General features: G+C 42.5%; 1 protein-coding gene across 1 annotated transcript in view; it reads right to left on the bottom strand.

The window, feature by feature from the left end:
* Hs2st (Heparan sulfate 2-O-sulfotransferase) overlaps positions 1 to 20,419 on the bottom strand; it is a 57,491-nt gene extending 37,072 nt beyond the window's left edge. Inside the window, exons 1-2 of the mRNA XM_084603458.1 lie at positions 20,193 to 20,419; positions 546 to 817 (exon numbers count right to left, since the gene is read on the bottom strand). Of these exons, the coding sequence (XP_084459584.1) occupies positions 546 to 817; positions 20,193 to 20,316 (396 nt within the window). The 5' untranslated portion in view covers positions 20,317 to 20,419. The remainder of the gene's footprint in view (positions 1 to 545; positions 818 to 20,192) is intronic.

Below are 20,419 nucleotides of genomic sequence, written 5' to 3' on the forward strand. Positions count from 1 at the left end.
TTTCTTCTATGACCATTTCAAAGATAAGACCCAACCTGATGTCACACAGCATGCAACCGCAATCAGATTGCAAGCAATGAAGAGTTCAGTGCGACCATGTGGCCCATTGGGTTAATATACCGATTTGTGTCGCGTGCCCTTAGCTAAGGTCCCTGCAGCGTCTTTTGAGAGCTATAATTACAACTGCGCAAGTAAAGAGCACCATTATCGCAGCCCAACCGTTAGCACTTAGCAACGTCATACAATTATTCAAGCTTTATGAATACTCGCAGAAGTACTTATATTCGTAATAACAATCTATTCATGTTGGATTTTTAGCTACTTTATTTGTATTTGATTCGGGAACAAAGTTTCACTGCTTGTACTCAATTTGATTCTGAAAAAGCCCCGTTTGCACACCCCTACGCTCATTCAAATGCACATATCAAGCACAAAATTTACTTTAAAGTGTACTATGGTTTTTCTAACTGATGACTGCAGCACTGCTATGCTCAAACACACTGTGTATCGCTAAAGCAGTGCTCGGCAGACAGACGCTGCTTTACCTGATCAGGCAGCGACATGACGTGCATGTTCTTAGATGTGTTCAGATGGAGCACGTGAAACTTGTTGGTAGCACACAAGTCGTATGCAACACCCATGAAGCTGGTGCTGCCCGTCTTGGGGACTCGGTTATACAGAATGACCAGGCTGTCCATTGTCTTCTCAGGCAGCCCGAAGTCATCCAAGGGAGCATCCGTACGGCTTTCTTGCACAGGGGGAAAGTCATGTAGCCGTTCATTGAGGTAAAACAGCTGCAGCCTACCAACTGTGTCCGCTGCATAGAGACAATGCAAGTGGAAACACATCATTCATGACAGTGTTACAAGCTAAAGTGCGATGACAATGGTCACTACAAGTTCCCTGCACATTCTTATTATTAGGTCTGCACACCTTCACTTACTTTCAAGGCGTGCACACATACATAACAGAACTAATCTTGAGCATAGTGAAGTGAACCTCTTTTACCACTCCAATAAATTCATCATATGCATGTGTTTGTGTGCAGACCCAAAAAATTCCTTATGCTTGCCTTTCAAAGACTGTCTGCTTTTTCACATAAGTAAGAGACCAATACGCACATGGAATTTCTTGACTTTATTTATAGAAGGGAAGAAATGAGGTGTAGTGACGAAAATGATGCAGTGGTAGCTTTGTGTGGCTTTTGACCACATGACAAGATATGCCGAAACCGCAGCACTGCTGGCAGCCTCGGCCGGTGATGTGGCGCCTTTCATTGTTCACCGGCTCATCTTACGCTACGGCATGCCACATGCACTGCTTAGCGACAGAGGACAAGTTTTCTCGTCTCAAGTGGTTGAAGTGCTCTTCACACAACATGACTATCCACCGAAAACCCACTGTAACGGTCTCACTAAGCGATTCAATCAAACGCTTGGAGATATGGTCTCTATGTACAGTGGAGACCACTTATAGTGCAGGACTGGTAATAACGTGGTTTTTGCAGGCCACCGGTCTGCTTACCATAGGACTCAATGTAAAGTCACACCGCTTATTAAGTGGTCCTGCGAAGTGAAATACCAGATATATTGCGTGCTTGAAATATGCTCGGAGAAATTTCGGAACAGCAACTGCACTTCCCGGCGCTGCACCAGCTTCCCTGCATGGCACAATAAATCACACCACATGTTTAGGGCGCGACACAAGCATGTGCGTTGCTCGTTTCCTCTCTCCACGTGTTGCCCCCGTCTTGCACAAGATTGTGCAATAGCTACTCTTTTCAATACCGAGATGCCACAACAGTGCCCTAAACACTAAATGGGAGTTCCTCTGACCGCCTCACGGCAAGGCTTGTTTTCCAACCAAACGGCCTCAGAACACCTCAATTCTTTGCGGGAACAAAAGAAGCCAAGGATGCTTTAGTTCAAGGTGCAGGTTAGTGCGACCACCTTCACGAAACTGGGCATGCACTGATAACAAGTGCATATGCAGTTCCGCAAAGGCAGGCGCAGTAGTTTTCGTGGTGGCGCTATGTGCAATATGCTAAAAATAATCTAAGTATACAACGAATTTAGTAGGTCAATTGCTTTTTGTTCACTGACTAATAAGGTGTTTTTGAATGGAAAGCTACCCATCTGGAGTGTATTTTTAACCTGAAAAAATAATGTTTTGCTTACAGTGCAGTACCGCTTATAGTGCGGATTTCCACGGCCCCACAACCTGCGTTAAAAGCAGTCTACACTGTATATTGCATCTGACCACACCATCTGGGACGCTGTCCTTCCATTCGTTACTTTCCCTTACAATACCACCATGCAGAGCACTACAGTATGTTCGCCGCTCATCCTTCTCCATGAACGAGAACCCTCGTATGTGTTGGGCAAAATCCTTCCCTGCCGTGCTGACAGCTCTGAATGCACTGCAGTTTCCCATGCCGCAAAACACGCTGAAGATTGTCGCCGCCTAGCCCGATCGTTCACAATGGAGAACCAAATTCATCAGCAAGCTCGCACCCACACCTTCGCCAGGTCAGCCCCTTTCAACCCGGCTTGCTTGTTTGGTTGGTTGTGGGTTCCTGCAGCAAGCTTGTATTTGTCCTACAAACTGTTGGCAAAGTACCAAGGCCTGCACCCAGTTATTCAGCAGATGTCACCAGTCAACTACATCACTGAGCCCGATACCTATTCTTCCAATTTTGCACCACTGCGGATAAGAGACTGTTCAAGTTCATCACCTGCAGCCCTTTTATGACCCGGCCATACTGTCCTCCCATTGAGTCACAAGGACGGCTCCCTCTTCACTTGAGGGAGACTGTAGGGACAAAAATGATACAGTGGTAGCTTTGTGCGGCTAGTGAAAGGCAGAAGGCCGAGAGTGTTGGGTTGGATAGTACAATGAGCACTTGGATCATCAGCCGATGTAAATAAACCCCTCTCATACAGAAGGATTATTCAGCTACTGATAATTTGACAGATACGTGTAGAAGAAAAGTTGTGTTATTGATAGCAACTATAAGAAACATCTAACAAACAGTAAAGGTTTACTCAACTACAACAGTGGAAGCTCTCCTCTAAGACTAAGACTGGTGTGTGGCTGAAGGCGGAGAAAGAAACAACTGCACCAAAAACCCTCTTGCACTATCTGTGACGTCAGAACAGCATATACATAAATGCACATGTGTACACACAGATACACATTGGGAGTTTTTCACGCAAACTGAACCAAAAGCTCAAAAAATGTTAAATGTTGCAAACAGATGCAAACTAAATGCGTACTGTTAGAGGCCCTGTTACCAAGTTGGAGGATTTATATTATGCGCCAGTGAATGATTAATTAATATTAATTGTGCATGTCTAGGAACATTGAGTTTAGGACACTATAATAGTCTAACAAGTTGTAAAGTGCATTCAGAAACACTCTATCAATAGTCTTTTTTTTTTTTTTCAGCTAAGCTACATTTCGTGATTCTTTTTTATTCTGGGCTTGAAAGAAGGCCAGTAGGTTATCAAAGACATCACAATGCTTTGCATATGTACACATGAACTATACAGCTGTCATAAACATGCTCCTTATAACCATGTGCCCAAAAGGAAAAGCCAGTAGTGAGAAATTCACACCTTAAGGACTGCATTTCTTGCCTTTACAAGCTCCCAGTGGCTCCAGTCACCCTAAAGGTATTTTATGTGTGGCTCAAATAAAATGAGGCTGCTACGTGTGCCTTCCATCTCTGAAACAAAACTGCTGGTGCACACTTCTGGGTGAACACTAAAAGAGGCGATTTGTTGCTTGCTTGCGCCAAGCCATTGAGTGAGCTTTGTTGAAGCGTATAAGACAGCAATGTACAGATGTGCAACTGCGACATCATGTTTTTTTTTCTTTTTCTCCAGAATTCAGCAGCTTTCTTTTAAAAGTCCACAAAAAAGAAATATGTGTAAGGCAGTGTGCTGCTAACAAATAGACCAAGGTGTTTTTTTGTTTTTTTTCTTTGTGCAATTGTGACAGTCCTGGTGTGGGGACACAAGTTCCAAACTGAAAGTTGCCAACTCGGGTTCATGCTAGAAAAGGAGCAAATGAATAAGCACAACAAGTGGCTGTTAAGGCACGTATTCTTAAGCTGTGGCTGCCTGAAGAAGGGACGGTCTGCTCACTATCTCGGGGTGGGTGTCTTGTGACTGCAGTGGGTCACTCGGGCACTCGACGCTACGGAGGTTGCTGACAGGAAGGGCGGCTGCATCTCCGTTCTGGAAGCCACGATCAATTCGGCAAGCAAGGGTGTGAAGAATGCCCTAGGCCGGAGTCTCAGCATGAAGCGATTGATGGTCAACCTCAGCCCGAACAAAACTACATCGGCTCTGACAGCTCCCTCCAGCAACTCCACTGTCTGCTGGCTACATCTAGCGATCAAATAGCCAAGAAGGTCTCTATTCTCCACATTCGGGGTTGTCCTGCTAGGCCCCTCTCCTGCCTTTTTTTTGTCACCACTGATTCTTACTGCATGTTACTGTGGCCAATCGCCACACCATAAAAGTCCTCTCCAGGTCCAGACCTGGGACTCATTTGGGATTCCTGTCCCAATGTTGCTGGCCAAATTATGATGCAATGAACTGCCTTTCCACTTTTCGCTGTTAGCTGCTGCCGGATTTATTGTCAGCTTGACCTTGCTGACCGTCGGCATCGCTTACGCCACTCTGTGCTTGCACCAGGTCAGCGGGTGGCAAGGCGTTTCATCTGAACTTCCGAAACCAAATGCCAGCACCTCTCACTTGATTGCACAATCAGCGTGGCATAGTAGCCAGGGGAGCAAGTGTCCTCACGCAGGCAAAGGGTCTGGCAACATGCTCCATCATTCAACTCAGGGATATCAAAGTTCTGATGTCACCTCTGTTCCAAATTTCATACTTAAGCCGAGGTCAATGGGTGCACTCACAGGACTGCAATGGCGCTTTTGTAGACAGGGTTGAGCTTTTTTTTTCAATATGTCATTTTCAGGTAGCTGCGGTGAGGCGTCAGAACCGAGAACTTAACGAGCACAGGTACAAGCCTCTTTTTCAGCAGCGAACATCACAACTATTGAATGGACAATGAAGGGTCAGCAAATAAAACTGTGTGCATGAGTATGAGTAAAGTAGCAATGGGCTATCCGCAATCTCACCTTCATTTGCTGACCCTTCATGGTGCATCCCAAAATCATGACATAGGCTGCTGGGTTGTGATGGACTTGTCAAGTTCTCAGTGTTGACAGGAGAGGGCTACCACCCCAAAAGGAGAGGGGGGGGGGGGGGGGGTGTACAATGTGGGCAGCTGCCATGCGTGCATGTCACACACCTTGCAGCTTTTCAAATTATAAAACACTGAAATGCACAGCTAAAATATAGCCCAATTTAAGCTACTTAACCTGGCAATGGAATGCAATACAGATATTGGTCAAATATTTAGGGGAATCCCCCAAGGTGCAGTAAATTTCTAATAAGGGAGTAATTACTCAGTACCCAAGCGCATCCACCCAAGCGCAGCCATACGGCTACAAAGAAAAGCTATACAGCTTTCCTTTGTAGCCGTATGGCTGCGCTTGGGTGGATGTTACTGAGTAATTAATCCCTTATTAGCAATATACATATAGTCAGACTTCTACCAACAATGTGTAGCTATGAGCCTTTTTTCTAAATGTCCCAACTGTTGTTCCCTGAGCAAGTTTCACACAAATGAGCCTGAAGCAATCTCTCCTCAGAAAGCCACCTTAGTCAAGCCTAGTTTGTCAGGATGAAATGCTATAGACACTCCTTTGAAACTCCCGGCTATCCTTAACAAACTTTAGAAATGTTTCCTAACTAATCATTTTAGCCTCCTTGACCTCGTTGCTATAATCAGCTTCTTGTCAAATTTGAACAGTAACTGCAATGAGGGAGCTGGAACAATGTAAATGCCTGATAAATGTTTGTTTGTGCCTAAAGTAAGAATCAGCTAAAAAGTATGCCATAGTGGAGGGCTCCAGAAATTTCAACCACCTTTAATGTGCACCAATATTACACAGTAAAATGGATGCTTTGTATTTTGCCTCCATCTAACCACAGCTGCCACAGCTGAGATCGGACAAACGTCCTAAGGATCAGCAGTTGAGCACAATAACCATAGAGCCACCATAACAGACAGCAAATAACCGATCCCTGATTGATATTATTGTGCAAAACACTACCACATGCTCGTCAATGTTGGTCTGCTGCATGTTTTACTTGGAAGCATTGATAAAGGGATGCTTAGATACCCAGAGTTTATTGCAGATGCTAATGCCACCTTCTCAACCCTTCCCTTCAAATGTGGTTCAGTAGTCTACCGTGAATGCGAAAGTTACATCTTTATTTTCCCTATCAACACCTCTCCGTCCCGAAAGCTAATTCACTCGCTTATTTTATACCAGGTGTTTCAGAGAAGCCTGCCACTAATTTTTTTTAAAGTAGGCTTTTCTAGGTATGAAAACGGCTTCAGGGGCACAATATTACCAGTGTTAGCTAACACCGGAAAAACAGTGAACAATGTAAAATGGTAACCTGGTTAACTAATTTTTCCTATTTAACTTTTTAACTGTACAGTTGGGTGTCTGGTTGGCATTAAAAATTTTAACATCAGTAATGGTCACAATAGTTTTCTAGAATTTTGAAAACGTGATTACTCTCTGTGCCGTGGCTCAACAAATTTTGGCCATCTCAATAATTAATAAGCAACCTTTCGAGAAATTCATCCTGCCGGGGTGGCGCAGTGGTTACGGCGCTCGACTACTGTGCCCAAGGAAGCGGGATCAAATCCCGGCCTCAGCGGCTGCGTTTCGATGGAGGCGAAACGGAGTGGCGTTCGTGTGCTGTGCAATGTCAGTGCACGTTAAAGAACCCCAGGTGGTCGAAATTTCCGGAGTCCTCCACTACGGCGTCTCTCATAGCCTGAGTCACTTTGGGACGTTAAACCCCACAAACCAAACCAAATACTCTAAGCAACTCTTCCCACTCTAAACTAAACTCTCTGTTCTGCCTTTGCATGGCACTTGGTACGGCCCTTAGCCTAGGAGTGGTGGCACAGCAGCGCACTGTTTAGAGCGCAGGTCTATCAAAAGCACGCATTATTTGATGCCAGATAGACCAAATTTGTTGAGCCGCAGTGCTGAGAGTAATCAATATTTTTTTAAAGTCTAGAACTGGTATGATCATTACTAATGGCCAGCTACAAATCTCCAACTGTAACCAGTCAAAAAGTTAAACCTAAGAAATTAGTTAACTAGCTCAGTAGTTAGCATTATTCAACTGCTTTCTGATGTCCACCCACAGTGGTACGATTGTGCCACGAAAGCAGCTGTCATCTCAAAAGCCTATTCTAAATTTTAGTAACAGAGTTCTCTGAAACACCTGGCATGTATACTGTCAATTACCAAAATACTCAAGAGGGAGTGGATTCCTAACAAAACATACGTAAAAAAAAGTTGCAAATTATGCAAAGTATATATCCATGGTTAAAAGGGTGAATATTGGAAGATCTTAGTACACCTCAATTCTTGCTCCATTTCTACTATAGATATTTTCAATACAAAAGCCTTAGTTCTCCCATTACGTGAAAAGCCAGCAGAATTGTGCATACAACATGGCTAGAAAAATGTCATCAGTCCGTGCGCAAGCAAGAAAAATGGATGACATCATTAAGAGACCGTATGACGCACGAGCATCCACGCTGCATCACTTCGATACATCCAAACTCATGGGGCCACCACTTCAAGCATTCCTATAGAAGTTGTTAGTACATTATATATATATATATATATATATATATATATATATATATATATATATATATATATATATATATATACTGGCCACTGGCCAACCTCCATGTGGTACCACTCTTCCCAACTTTTGCATCGAAATTGTGAAGTAGCCTTTGTTGCACAGCATCCCAGGTGGTGAAATAAGGTTTCTCGTATATAGTATACATGTGCTAGTCAAGTTGGAAACTATCTCCCAAAAGGAATTTGAATCGATGACATATGCACACCTCCAACTGCATGCTTTCAAATCGAGGTTTCTGCGAATATGGCTGCCAGGCATCACATGAAGCATAGCAATCTCCATGGAATGCACAAATACAAGCACCAAACACAATACCAGCAGAAAGAATTTGAAGACATATTGAAGACCTCACTGGAAAACATTTCATCTGCAGAGCTAAAACACCTTTGCATTCACACACATATGCAATCGTAAGTGTCTATGCCAATTTTTTTACCTCCCGAACATGAAAAACAAAAAAAGCTAGTTGGGAGACATACTTAAGACTGTTCACGTGTGGGAATGCGAAGGCATTACTTTTTGCAAGTGCAGCTCCCTTTGCTTGATGAGCTTCATTCTTTCATTTGCGTGGCTCCCAACGTGTACTTTTCGTGTATGTCTGTGTGCTTGGAGGACTCCCGCATACAGCAGAAGTAGACGTGCACACCTTGCCTTCCATCTAGGCAAAAGACACACGACTATACCTACTTTAGCCACGTCCTCACTGCCTTATGTCATTGGCGCCCAATCACCGTAACACACTGTGTTTGTCCTTGAAAGGCCATTTTCACCGGACACGATGCCATCTGATCCTCCTGTAGCGCACTTGGCCTTGACGCAACATGAGCACCTTGGCATGATGCGTGGTCTTTTAGGAACCATGTCAGCATCACTACAACGGTCGCCAATGAAATTTCGTCTAATGAGGCTAGTAATGCTTTCAAATTAATAAACAAACTAGACCACAAAATAGATGGATGCCTAAAAACTGATGTCCAGTTTTCTTTTTTTTTTTTCTTCTTTTTTTAAAGTGGTAAGGCAAACCAACCCATAATCTAACTTTCTGATTTTACTACCAAAATGCAATACACAGTGTGAGGATTACAACCATGCAGTGGCAAGCTCAGAGGGGTGCTTCAAGCCATTTAAGCACAGCACCAAAAGCTGAGTCTCCTGGCACTTAAGAACGACAGACATGAGCATTTGTTTACATGTGTTTTTTTTTTTTTTTGTGTGTGTGTGTGTGTGTGTGTGTGTGTGTGTGTGTGCGTACATGTTTTAGACCATAAGCTCTACTAGTGTAGGTACAGTATCGTGTTTCACCTTGGTTTGCTGCAATGGTCTTGACCTTTGGCCTCAAACCAATAGTCAATGGAAATTTTCCTTAGTAGAGGTGCTTTTGTAGCACACTAAAGCCTAGTGTTGTTGCTTTCTGTTCCAGATTGTTTTGCGGTTATGTAGTCACTTCTGAATGGGATTCCTCCATGTTACTATGCTTCATCTTGGCAACGACAGCCATGAAACGGATGAAGAAGAGAGAGTTTCATATTAACCAATTCGTAATAAAAAATACGAGCGAGGAGCAAATCATGTAGTGTGTCCTATGGGACCATCATCATAGTATATGCATAGGCATAGCCTCAGTACAAGTCACACTCTTACAAAAACAGCCTCCCAACTGCTTTTACAGAAGTATTCAAGCCAGTGTGTAAAGCTTCATTGCTTCCAAGCTTTCTCAGCCTTCATGATTAGGATGCAGGAGACCAACGAGCCCTGTCTGGTGGTGCTGCCCAAAACAATAGCTGGGCTGCCATTTTGTGACACTGTTCCTTGCCACAAATATAAAAAAGGACAAAGAATTTTTTTTAATTTTTTTTAATACTCAGCCTCACACCAGGTGTAACCAGTAAAATCACTACCAACCAGCTTGATATGAAACATGCTGACAGGCAGAGTTCTGCAGTTCCTCAGAAAGTAAGGAATGATGCAGAAAGAAGAGAAACCTTAGCAGAGGCTTTGGGGAGGATGCCAAGAAAGCAATAAAGTGTGTTTATCTTTCTAGTGCCTTTGAACCATTTTAGTATTAAGTGTGGTAAAATAAAACTGCGTTTTTCTCAGAATAACATATCTGAAATGAAAGCCTTTGATGCACCTTTTCTTAGAACCTACTCATCCAATTAAGCTCAAATTTTCTGAGTATGGCTCAGATGAAATTCAGGCTCTCAAAGAACAGAACCAATTGTTACAAGCACAAGTTAAGGCACTGCAGGAATAGATTAGGGCGATAAGCAAGGCAATCCTCCTGCACCAAAAAAGAAGAGAGGTCCCGAGCAGGATCTAGAAACCACATGCAAGGATTGGAAAGGCAATTTGCTACGAAGGAAGAGGACGACAAAATTTGCCAACAAAGTACGACCGCTTTGGAACACCTGAACACTACTATGGCAGAAATGCATGCCAAAATGGCAAGAAGAGACAATAGAGTTCAGTTGGTTTATCAGGAAATTCATAACCTTAAAAATGGCTCTGCATCGCAATACAAATACCATCTGGCAGTGGAACTGTAGGGGCTTCGGTCGCAAACGAGCGGTACTCCAAACTTTTCTGATGAACAGTGACAAACGCAAAATAATTGCATTACAGGAGTGCGATAAGCATGCCATGCTAGTGAGTTACAAGTTGTACATGGGACAAGGTGACAACCCGCCAGTGGCCACCCTTGTCAAAAGGAATATAACGGTGTTGCAGCACGATACCAGGACAACAAATCTAGACCATATATTGATCGAGATAATCCTGCAAAAAAGAAAATTCAAATGTCCACTCATTCTCAATGTATATAGCCCGCCTCGCCAAAAACATCAATGCAGCTTCGATGAGCTCTTCGCAAACGCGCGTGTGACTGCGAAGGGATTGCGTTATACCAATGGTGGCAAGCATTAGATTGCAGGGGTTATGAAAGATGATATATGAAATGAGAAGTGCCGTCTTTTAGCGCTCCGAGAACTACACCCGCCATGTTAGCTCGGTCAACAAAATGACATCGCTGCTCTGCGCTGGGTAAGTCCATCTACACTTCGTGTGAAAAATGAAGTCCGGATGCAATGTTGCACTGCCCTATGCACTCTGTGAGAATGTTACTATGCATACGGGAACTGGAAACATATCAACTTTGCTTGCTTTTTTTTTTTTTTAATTCAGTGAGCGCGAATGTTCACCAAATGCACTACAAGCTACCACATGTAAACATGCATTTACTTCCTGCACTGATTTTTCACAAGCCTTTGCAGGCCGTTCGCGTTAAAAATACAATACAAACTGACTATGTTGGTTACCTGTAAACAAAGAGGAGCCAACTTGCATGTTTATTAACTCTCCGGCAGAGCATATTTGCCCGATCAGATGTCGACACAATGAAACTTTTTTTTTTTTTCTTTTTTTTTTTTTTTTTTTTTCTCAGCCGGCATATGCCGGTGCTGCTTGAGCTTGTAGTCCGGCTGAAAAGATAAGTTTTCCTTAATTTGCTGGCAAATCGGGCCCACACACTCTCAATGAGCTCCAGCCACAAACCTCGACTGGTCACGTCTCGAGCTATTCGATGCATTCCTAACCATGCTCCGATTCATGCTTAGTTCGCTATGCGTGCAGTGCAAAGAAACTGATGTGCGGCATTTCATTTTTTTTTTCTGGGTTTCTGCAATCGCTATTCACTCAATTTAAGCTTGTTCAAAAAATAGTTATTTTATCGTGCCAGACTTGAGAAATGCATTTCAAAATATGAAAGCATGATGAAAATGCTTCAAGCCACCTGATTTTACTATAGTTGCTGCATGCGGCGATGGCTTGCTATGCAACAAGGCCATACAACTGTAATAGCAAACAAATTAAATGCAGGAAGCCACCAAACCATGTGGACTTCACACCTGCACACACGTGGTTTACCCCAGACGGCCGTACCCTAATTTGCAAGCGTGATTTTCATGGTAGTAGCAAGCGTCGCAACAATATCACAACTATGAATAAAAGAAACTGCGACGTTGCTTATAATATTGTGAATAATATCCACCTTGCCCTAGTAATAAGCTAAGCAGCGCAAACGAACACAACAAGCTCGCCGCCGGTAATGCTTATAAGCCAATGTGCATTGCAGCTGACCCGGGGCTTACGAACCATCGTACTGCTGTGCATGTGGCTACCGCATATGAAAGTATATATAGGGCCACAAACGTTGCTCCGGCCATCGCATTTGTGCATGCAGCGTACAATAACTGTTCACTACCTTACAGGATGTTAATGGTGCACTTGAGAATAAAAAGTGATGATAATGTGCAAAGACTGAACCAGTGTCTAAATGTGTGCATTAAAATGACAACGAGACTGGATTCAACATTTTTTACGCACCACACACTGTGTAGATTCCTGCCATCATTGACACAAAACTTCAAGCGAGCAAAAGATGTGGTAGGAAGCATACCGTCGCTCATTAAAAGAGGAGAAAGGACCTACACACGGCGAAAGATGAGCCGTACAAACAACACTGCGGCTGAAATGTAGCTCTAACTGAGATATTCACGAAGTTTCCCCGGTATCAAGGAAGCGCGCACAGCTGACACCATGCCGACAACGCGTCCATTCAACCCATGGAGGAAGGGAAGCTAATTTTTTCTTCCTCCATGGCTCGACCAAACCAAACTGGCGACAGATGGATGGATTCTGCTGGCCTTACTTCTTGTATCGGGTGGCGCTTTTCCCCTTTTCTTGATAATTAGCCGGTCATTTTGCAATTTCACCTATCCCTTGCCCCACTCCATCAATCTCCCAGCTGCCCCTTTGTTACACTCACTTGTTTCTCGTCTATTTGTTCATCTTCCCCGGCAAATCCCAGCGCCCTCTGCTGATCTGTCGCTTTTCCATCTGGAATGGCCAGCTGGAGTTTCCAACATGTCAGCACTAATGTTCTGTGGACACTATTTCAACTCCACAGGCCGCGCATAATATATAGACCATTTTATCATGAGCGCTTCCATTTCATGCTAGTCGCGCCATTTAGCGGCTAAGCTGAGAACAATGCCATGCTGGTATGTGCGGTCACATCTGCGGAACAAAAGACAAGTAGCACACATCGGAATATCAGAGCTTTTGCATTCAAATTTTTGCTTTCTGAAAGTACCTGACTGAAAGGAAAAAGCTTTTTAAGGCATTCTGTTAGAAATGACCAGAAATTATGTGCCTGATTGGGGTGGCAAAGGACTACAAAACTGATTACATTTTGTGTACAACTGATGTGGTACAGAAAGGTGGCGGCGTATCTGTGACAGCGAAGGCGGTAAAGCAAGCAAGGCAGCTTTCAATCTACTTTTTATCCTTAAATGATTTGTAGAAACGGGCTACCGTAAGAGTTTAAGCAGTGAAAGCAAGCAAATGTAGCCATTTCATGACATTTTAGAAGCAATGCTAATTGCACTGGATTTGTTGGGTCCACCGATCATTCATATACTCTGTTTAGTGCTTCAGCGGCTACTGTGTGGAGTTCACTTCAATAAGGATCCATTATCCATTTCAGATCCATTAGTGACCTTATGGAACAATGTCCCATAATGACCTTAACGAAGCTGCTTTTATGTTATAGCCAACTTTTTATCATAAAACTTGCTTATTTTAAAGATTGGCTGCTGTTCCCATGACCACATTCACATTGCTATTGGCAACAAAAGCTAACAGGACGCGTGTTTCGGGAAAAAAAAATAGTAATATTGTAGCACTGTTTCACTAAATAATAAGTTGAAAACCAATTTATTATGCATCGCTATCTTCAAGTGAGACATGCATGTTCATTCATACCTTCATAAATTTCAATGAATGCGCCGAAATAGTTTCTTCTATGCCAGACAGCATCTCACAAATTTTTGCCGAAAATAATATAGTTTTTTTGTGGGGTTTAACGTCCCAAAGCGACTCAGACTATGAGAAACGCCACAGAAAATAAATAAATATATATATATATATATATATATATATATATAAAATCATGTGGCTTGTTGCTTAACGGCTGCTAGATGCATGAATATTTAGTATTTCCTGTACCTTTTCTACCAACAATGCGCTCGAAACGCACGGGAAAGGCCGCTAGCCAAAACACTTTCAATTGATGCTTGAAATTCGAAGGTCACTCGTCTTCGTCCAAGAGTTGCAGAGGGAACAGCTTACAGCCACATGCATACCACCGCTGTTAATCTTTTTATCTTCTGTTAATCATCTGCCTTCGTTTGTTATTCTCTTGTTAATTCAAACGATAAAGTAAAAAAAAAGCAGCACTTGTTAGCATCTGCTGCAACTGGCAGAAATGGAACAAACAAGGAGTAGATAGAAAGCGGAAGGAAAGAAGAGGGCAAAAGGAAGAAAGGACAGGGGGTAGGTATGTAAAAATCTGCACAAAAATACACAAAACTATTAAGATAGCGCACCACCGCCTGCAATGTCTTATCAGCTGAGAATCTCAGACACTTTCTGGCTATTCGAGACACTTTGTGTGCAAAAGACTGCATAGTGCATGCACTTTCTGCGTAGTATGCCCTGACAATCTCGCTACCACTGCGTCCCCACATACCAGAGAGGAAGAGTGGCACTGCGCGCTCAGAGTTCCAGGCTATTTTGCTCCTCGCCGTGAAAATGGTCTATACAGATGCTGTACAATGCGCGGATGGTAAGGCGCACGTTTCGGTGATAACGAACGGAAACGAGGACTTGGTAGTATGCTGCAGCACCCAACACTCGACCACAACAGAGGTGGCCATTGCACTTAGCTTTAACTCAACAACAGGTCAAAATTATTGTGAGTGAGTCAGAGTCAGTGATTAGAAACTTTGATGTGCGCTGCATTTCAGTTGCAGCCAACGAGTTCTGGCTAGCAGCCTACCGCCGGCAGAGCAGGTTGCGCTCATTTAGACACCAGTGCCCCAGGGGTTGAGAGGGAACAAGAAAACGTACATACTGGCCCGAGAATAAACTACCTTCCGGGATCTCCGTGACCTCTCATATGCAACCCTATCCACCCTGAACGATGAGGAGCCCCTACAGTTTGATGATGATCTTAATAAGTACCAAGGTATCCTAAATCATTACAAATTAGGCAGAGCAGTACTTACAAAAGAGTGTGGGCAATTCGCCAAAAGCGAAGAGGTTATGTGGCGTAGACTACAAACCGGAGTATTCCCAAACACCCAGCTTTACAGCAAGTGGCACCCGGAAATTTTCAGCCTTAGTGCAAATGTTGCGAGGACATAGCGGACATGATCCACATGATATGGAAGTGTCCTAGATTTGGAGAATCTGAGAGAACATATGAGCCTTGGGATGCACTATTTCTCAAACAGGATGAAAAAGGACAATGTGAAGCCATCAATCTTGTCCTGGCAGCTGCTGAGATCTAGGAGATCCTGGTTGACGGCTGAGGAGGACACGGGTGGGACCGAGCTGCACCTCGGATCCTCGCCAACCTTTTGACAGGTAGAAATAAATGTTATTTCTCTCTCTCTTTTAGACTATATTTAAATGTGTTAGCAATAATCTCAACCAGCTAAGTATTCTTAATGCTATTACTGCGTTAATTAGCAAAACAAAAACTAATCAGTTCTTTGCTAAGGTTGATGACAATTGTATAATTTTTTTCTGCACGAAGCAAGTAGGAATCTACTTTTGAAGGTGCAGCTACACACTGCTATTATGTAGAACTGGTATGCATGAAAGGCACATTTCATTTTACAGCCCAGCCTAGACTGACACTCAATTACAGAAACATTAAAGAAGGCTGCACTAAAAAATATAGCTGACATTATTGCCACATACTTTAATAATCAACAAACAAAAATGATCACTGAAATATGCAGTAGTTGAGGAGGTATAAAGTTGAAAATGAGATGACCCAGTCACGCTACCATACCCCCTTAAAGAGGCTCATGTGACGCAAATCAACCATGTGGTTTCTATTCTTCATATGCATAGTGGGGGACACTGAGATGCCTGAATGTCCACGAATATCCCCGAAATCAATATATTTATTAATTTAATCTGCCCAAAAAAGTCTTCTTTCAGCCCAATGGTACCAAAACATAGTGGCAGCTTTCATGTAGAGGTGACAGCCAGTTCAGTGCCCAGTTTGAACCGAATTCCTTTAGCCCGGAAAATAGATAGAAGACGTGTCTCCGAGTGCCGGTGAGCTTTTCGCACGACAAAAGGAAAAACTGAACAGAAGCCATAAAGGTGAACGGACACTAATAAGAATAATGCTAGGGGCAACACCTTCATTTCAAACATTCGCTCCTGCTCTGAGCTACCACAGATGCAAGCATTGCTGTTGATACCAACGCGGTTCACACTGCCAGTACTCAGAAGGAAGAGAAAAAGAAAAAAAAGGCCAGCAGACACAATCTGGCCTGAAATGCGAAGAAATAAGCAGAAAAGCTGACGCGGTGGTGGGAACTACTGGTATCTTTACAATCCTGCCGAAGCCACTTGGATTTCAAAGAAACATCAGCAAGTGCCTTTTGCTGTGTTTCTCACCCCTGTTCTCTCTGCAGGGAGTATGTGGAATGACGATGGCATCAAAATGTGGAGCTATGGTGTACCAGCAAAGCAACAGGGTTCGTATTCCGAGTCTGCGTCCTTATCCCTAGCCTCTAGTCAACTGACAAGCAAAAACACCGGAACGATAAGTGGTAGCCACTTCTAGTCCTGGCATTTCCACCAATCATATGATTTGAAGTCGGAGAGATAGCGACACTTTCGATAGTGACGCAAACTTGAAATACGAACCCAGCTGTCATGGAAGCCTTTGATGTGTGTGTGTGCAAGTCAGGTTCTGATTGCTAGCACCTAATCTCGACACTGGGTGTGTGAACTGACAAGTGGAAAACTTTTTGCCTGGTCTTTTTATTTTGATTTTTTGGAGTGTAATAATTGTGGTCAACATGCTCAGTTTCAATACTTTTCTTTGCACTGGTGTCTGGAGATCATGAGGAATCTTTTTAGCCAGAGTAATTTGCAGTAAAAAGCACATCACAGTGGTAAGTGAAAAACTAAAAAATTAATTTACTGCCTTATTACAGCTCTGGAAGTCTATCCAAGTATATCACACCTCCTTTTGTGTAATAAAATTCATCTTAAATGGGTAAAGACATGAAATTTATTTATGTATTTCTACTTTGGAATCATGCTTAGGACATTCGTAAAAAAATAATTCATTTTTACTCAGTAAATAATTTATAACTAAATTTCTTTTGCCACACAGTTTTGATTTCAGTTTCAGGTTACCAAACTTAGTTTAAGACATCACAAGTGAGTATATAGCATCAAGCAAGGCTCACAAACCCCGTAATACAGTAATCTTTGTACAGTTTTAATCATTCCAGCTTCTGAAGCAGCTTAGCGTAACAGTTTGGTAAATAAAATTAGAAAGTAGAAAGTATATTGCAGCTTTTGCATGCATCATGTGATCTCATACTCAAACGTCAGAACCTTTGTTCGGCGACCTGGAACTGAAAGTATATAATAAAAAAGTTTTCGATAACGAATTATTCATTGAGTGCTGGAGAATTCCATGTGATGATCCATGTTTAATGTCAAGTGCACAGTTCCAAAGTAAAATAACACCTGAAAAAATTTTCCACTCCTACCCCTTCAAGAATGTTTTTCAAAAGAAGTCAGCAAGCAAGCATGCCCCCTTTTTGTCTTCTTGGACACGCCGTCTTCACTGCCTATTGCTGTGCAATTTCGTAACCATAACACAGTTGCAAGTTCTTCAACTCCAAATGAATTTAATAACTGGACTAGCAACAATCTCAGATTCTTCTTTTAGCTAAAGTAAGCAGGAGATGTTGCTTCTACATGCTTGGCATTTGCTCTGCAGCATTCCTTCCCGACAAGTAGTTATTATGAAGATTCTGTCAGGTTGAACACCAATACCCATTCAGGTGCTTAATTGACATTTGTATTCCTTATATAAAAGGTACAATGTCCTCAACTGTTTGCAAAATAATGAGCTGGAACTTGAAAAAAAATGATTCGAAAAGACAGGTCAAGCCAGGCATGTGAAATAAGCATAGAAAATCTTTTTCAAAATGAACACCATAATTTCTTACACTCTTATACGAATGGCTCCAGCATGTGTGCTTTGGACTTGCTAGCACAAGTGCTTCAATGACTTAGTCCTGTGTTGTCTCCAGCCTCCGTCCTGTGTCTGCTGCGGTTTTATTTTTCTTATGCTTCAATGAGCCTAATATTTAGAGATTTGTTTAAATTATGATTTCATAAAATAGAAATCAGTAAAAATGAACATAACTGAGACCTTGATAACAGTCATGAGTCACAATGTGGATATAAGAGGGCCCAGCTGAAAATTTCCTAATTAATCATCTTAGAAGGTGTGATTTTTTTTCCATGGATTCTTGGCACACATCTTACAAGAATCTCAAAATTTATCCTCCATTGGATAATAATCAGCAACTACAAGGATATGAGCCTAGGTTGCCTAGGCTGAAATTATACCAAAAATTGCACATCCAAAATATCTCAAATGCTGCAGCAGATAATTTCTTAAAAAGGACAGAAACATAGATGGTAGAAGTCAAACAGTATTGAATTTTCTTACCTGTCCATACAGCACAGATTTAATTTTTTTTTTTTTTTTTCATTTCATTTATTTTTTTCCTTAAAGACCCGAGGGCATTACATAAGGGGGGAGCAAACTCAATATACAATGCGAACAAGAAGAGGAAAACATTGAAACAACAAGATCACAGTTAAAGCTAGACAGCAAGCAGAGAACTACAATGCCAAGTCCGATGATGGATACGTACACTTCATCTCAGAAGCTGTTTGCAGCACTGTGAAGGGTAGGGGGCAACCTGGCCCAATAAGGATCATGCGCACTATAAAAGGTAATTGTGCTCCTGTGCACCTCTTGCCCCCTGAATTGGCAGGGCTGACAGTTAGAGCATAATTACCTATTATAGTGTGCATGGTCCTGATTGGGCTCAGTTGCCCCTGACTTGGTGGCACTAGTTTCGCAACACACTTGCTTTTTATTTCAACTTCAGTTACCTTGAAATAAGAGTTTTGTTACTAAAGCGGCACTATTACTTTCCAAATAATATGAGAGAGACAGCCAGTATTTTATGTGTGTTAATATGACCATGTATGAATACATTGGTCCAGGAACAGGCATGTGCAGAGAATGAATGTAGTTCATATGAAATAAAAGAAAAAAAAAACGATTTTAGACTGCAGTATTCAAGGAACAAAAACAAAGATATTCTTGTAGTATGTGAAATAAAATTTGTGCAGCTCAATAAGCAAAAATCGAAAAAGCTAACGAGAGAAAAGTCGAAAACATGCCCCAAGTAGTACATGGAAGCCTGTCCCTTAAAAGGCTTGGTATAGGATGGGTGATCAATTGTATTTGAACACGTCAAAGCTGCGCTCTGCGCTTAGTGGGAGACTCCGGATTAATTTCGACTATCTGGGGTCGATTTAAGTTAAGCGGAACACCCGCCAGCAGGTGTGCGCCTACCTACCTGCTTGACGCTCTCTGGATGTCATTCAAGTTCTATTTTACATTACTTTCTGCTGCTACTAATTTGACTGTGAATTAAGGCCCATTAATCAAATTATTACTGATAGCCACGACCAATATAACTGGTACAACTCGCAACTGGAGCGACAGGTCCAGTGTCCAAAAAATTGAAAGTGTCCCTGCAACTTTCACGGAAGAAAAGTGCTTCTTACGCATCAAACAGAAAATAACAATTTTCTGTTTGATTCGTAAGAAGCAAAAAGAAAAGGACTAGCCCACAAAGCAAGAGATGCACTACGTACACAGATTGTGTGACCACTTGTAGTGTGAAACGTTCGTAGATTTCCCACAAGTTTTCTTCGAACTTTTTTTTTCCTTTTTGTATAAGCTTTGTGGTCAACGGCGGACGAAGCAGTTAAGCGCAATGTCACAATTAGCGCACTAATTACAGGACCACCCGATTGAACGTGGGCAAACCATCGTCCGTGCGCTACGCTGGGACGATGGTTTGCCCACGCACTGAAACGCAAGCCGACATCCTCCGCGCGTACTTCATAGTACTTCCAAGCACCGCCAGAACACAACCAATTTTTATTGAACAACCTTATATTTACTACGACATTCCTCATGCATGTGGATGATGCCGATCCCTTGACCGCAGTGATTAAACAACATCATCACCAATAACGAAAACACTGTGCCTTGAAACAGTTAATCGCTAGCAATCGATAGTCAGGACACTTCCCGCCCTTATTCTTCTTTTTTTCTTTTTTAGACATGATCAAAGAAACCAGAAAACAGGTAGGTACAAAACTCACTCAGTTTCAAGCGGGATGACTCGAGCAGAGCGAGCTTGTTTTCAAACCGAAGGAAAACAGACGCGAAGCACACAATGATGCAAAAACAAAGTATGACTTTCCATTGACATATCCGTCCGATCATTGCTAGCTCGGGAGTGTTCCGCGCGAATACGGTTTGTTTAAGTAACAGTTTTGGTTTCCTTGGCAAACTACCACGAAAAGCATCGCGTCGAAATGACGGATAA

Source organism: Amblyomma maculatum, chromosome 5 (assembly GCF_055883805.1).
Source record: "Amblyomma maculatum isolate TAMU_Amacu chromosome 5, ASM5588380v1, whole genome shotgun sequence".
NCBI lineage: Eukaryota > Metazoa > Arthropoda > Arachnida > Ixodida > Ixodidae > Amblyomma > Amblyomma maculatum.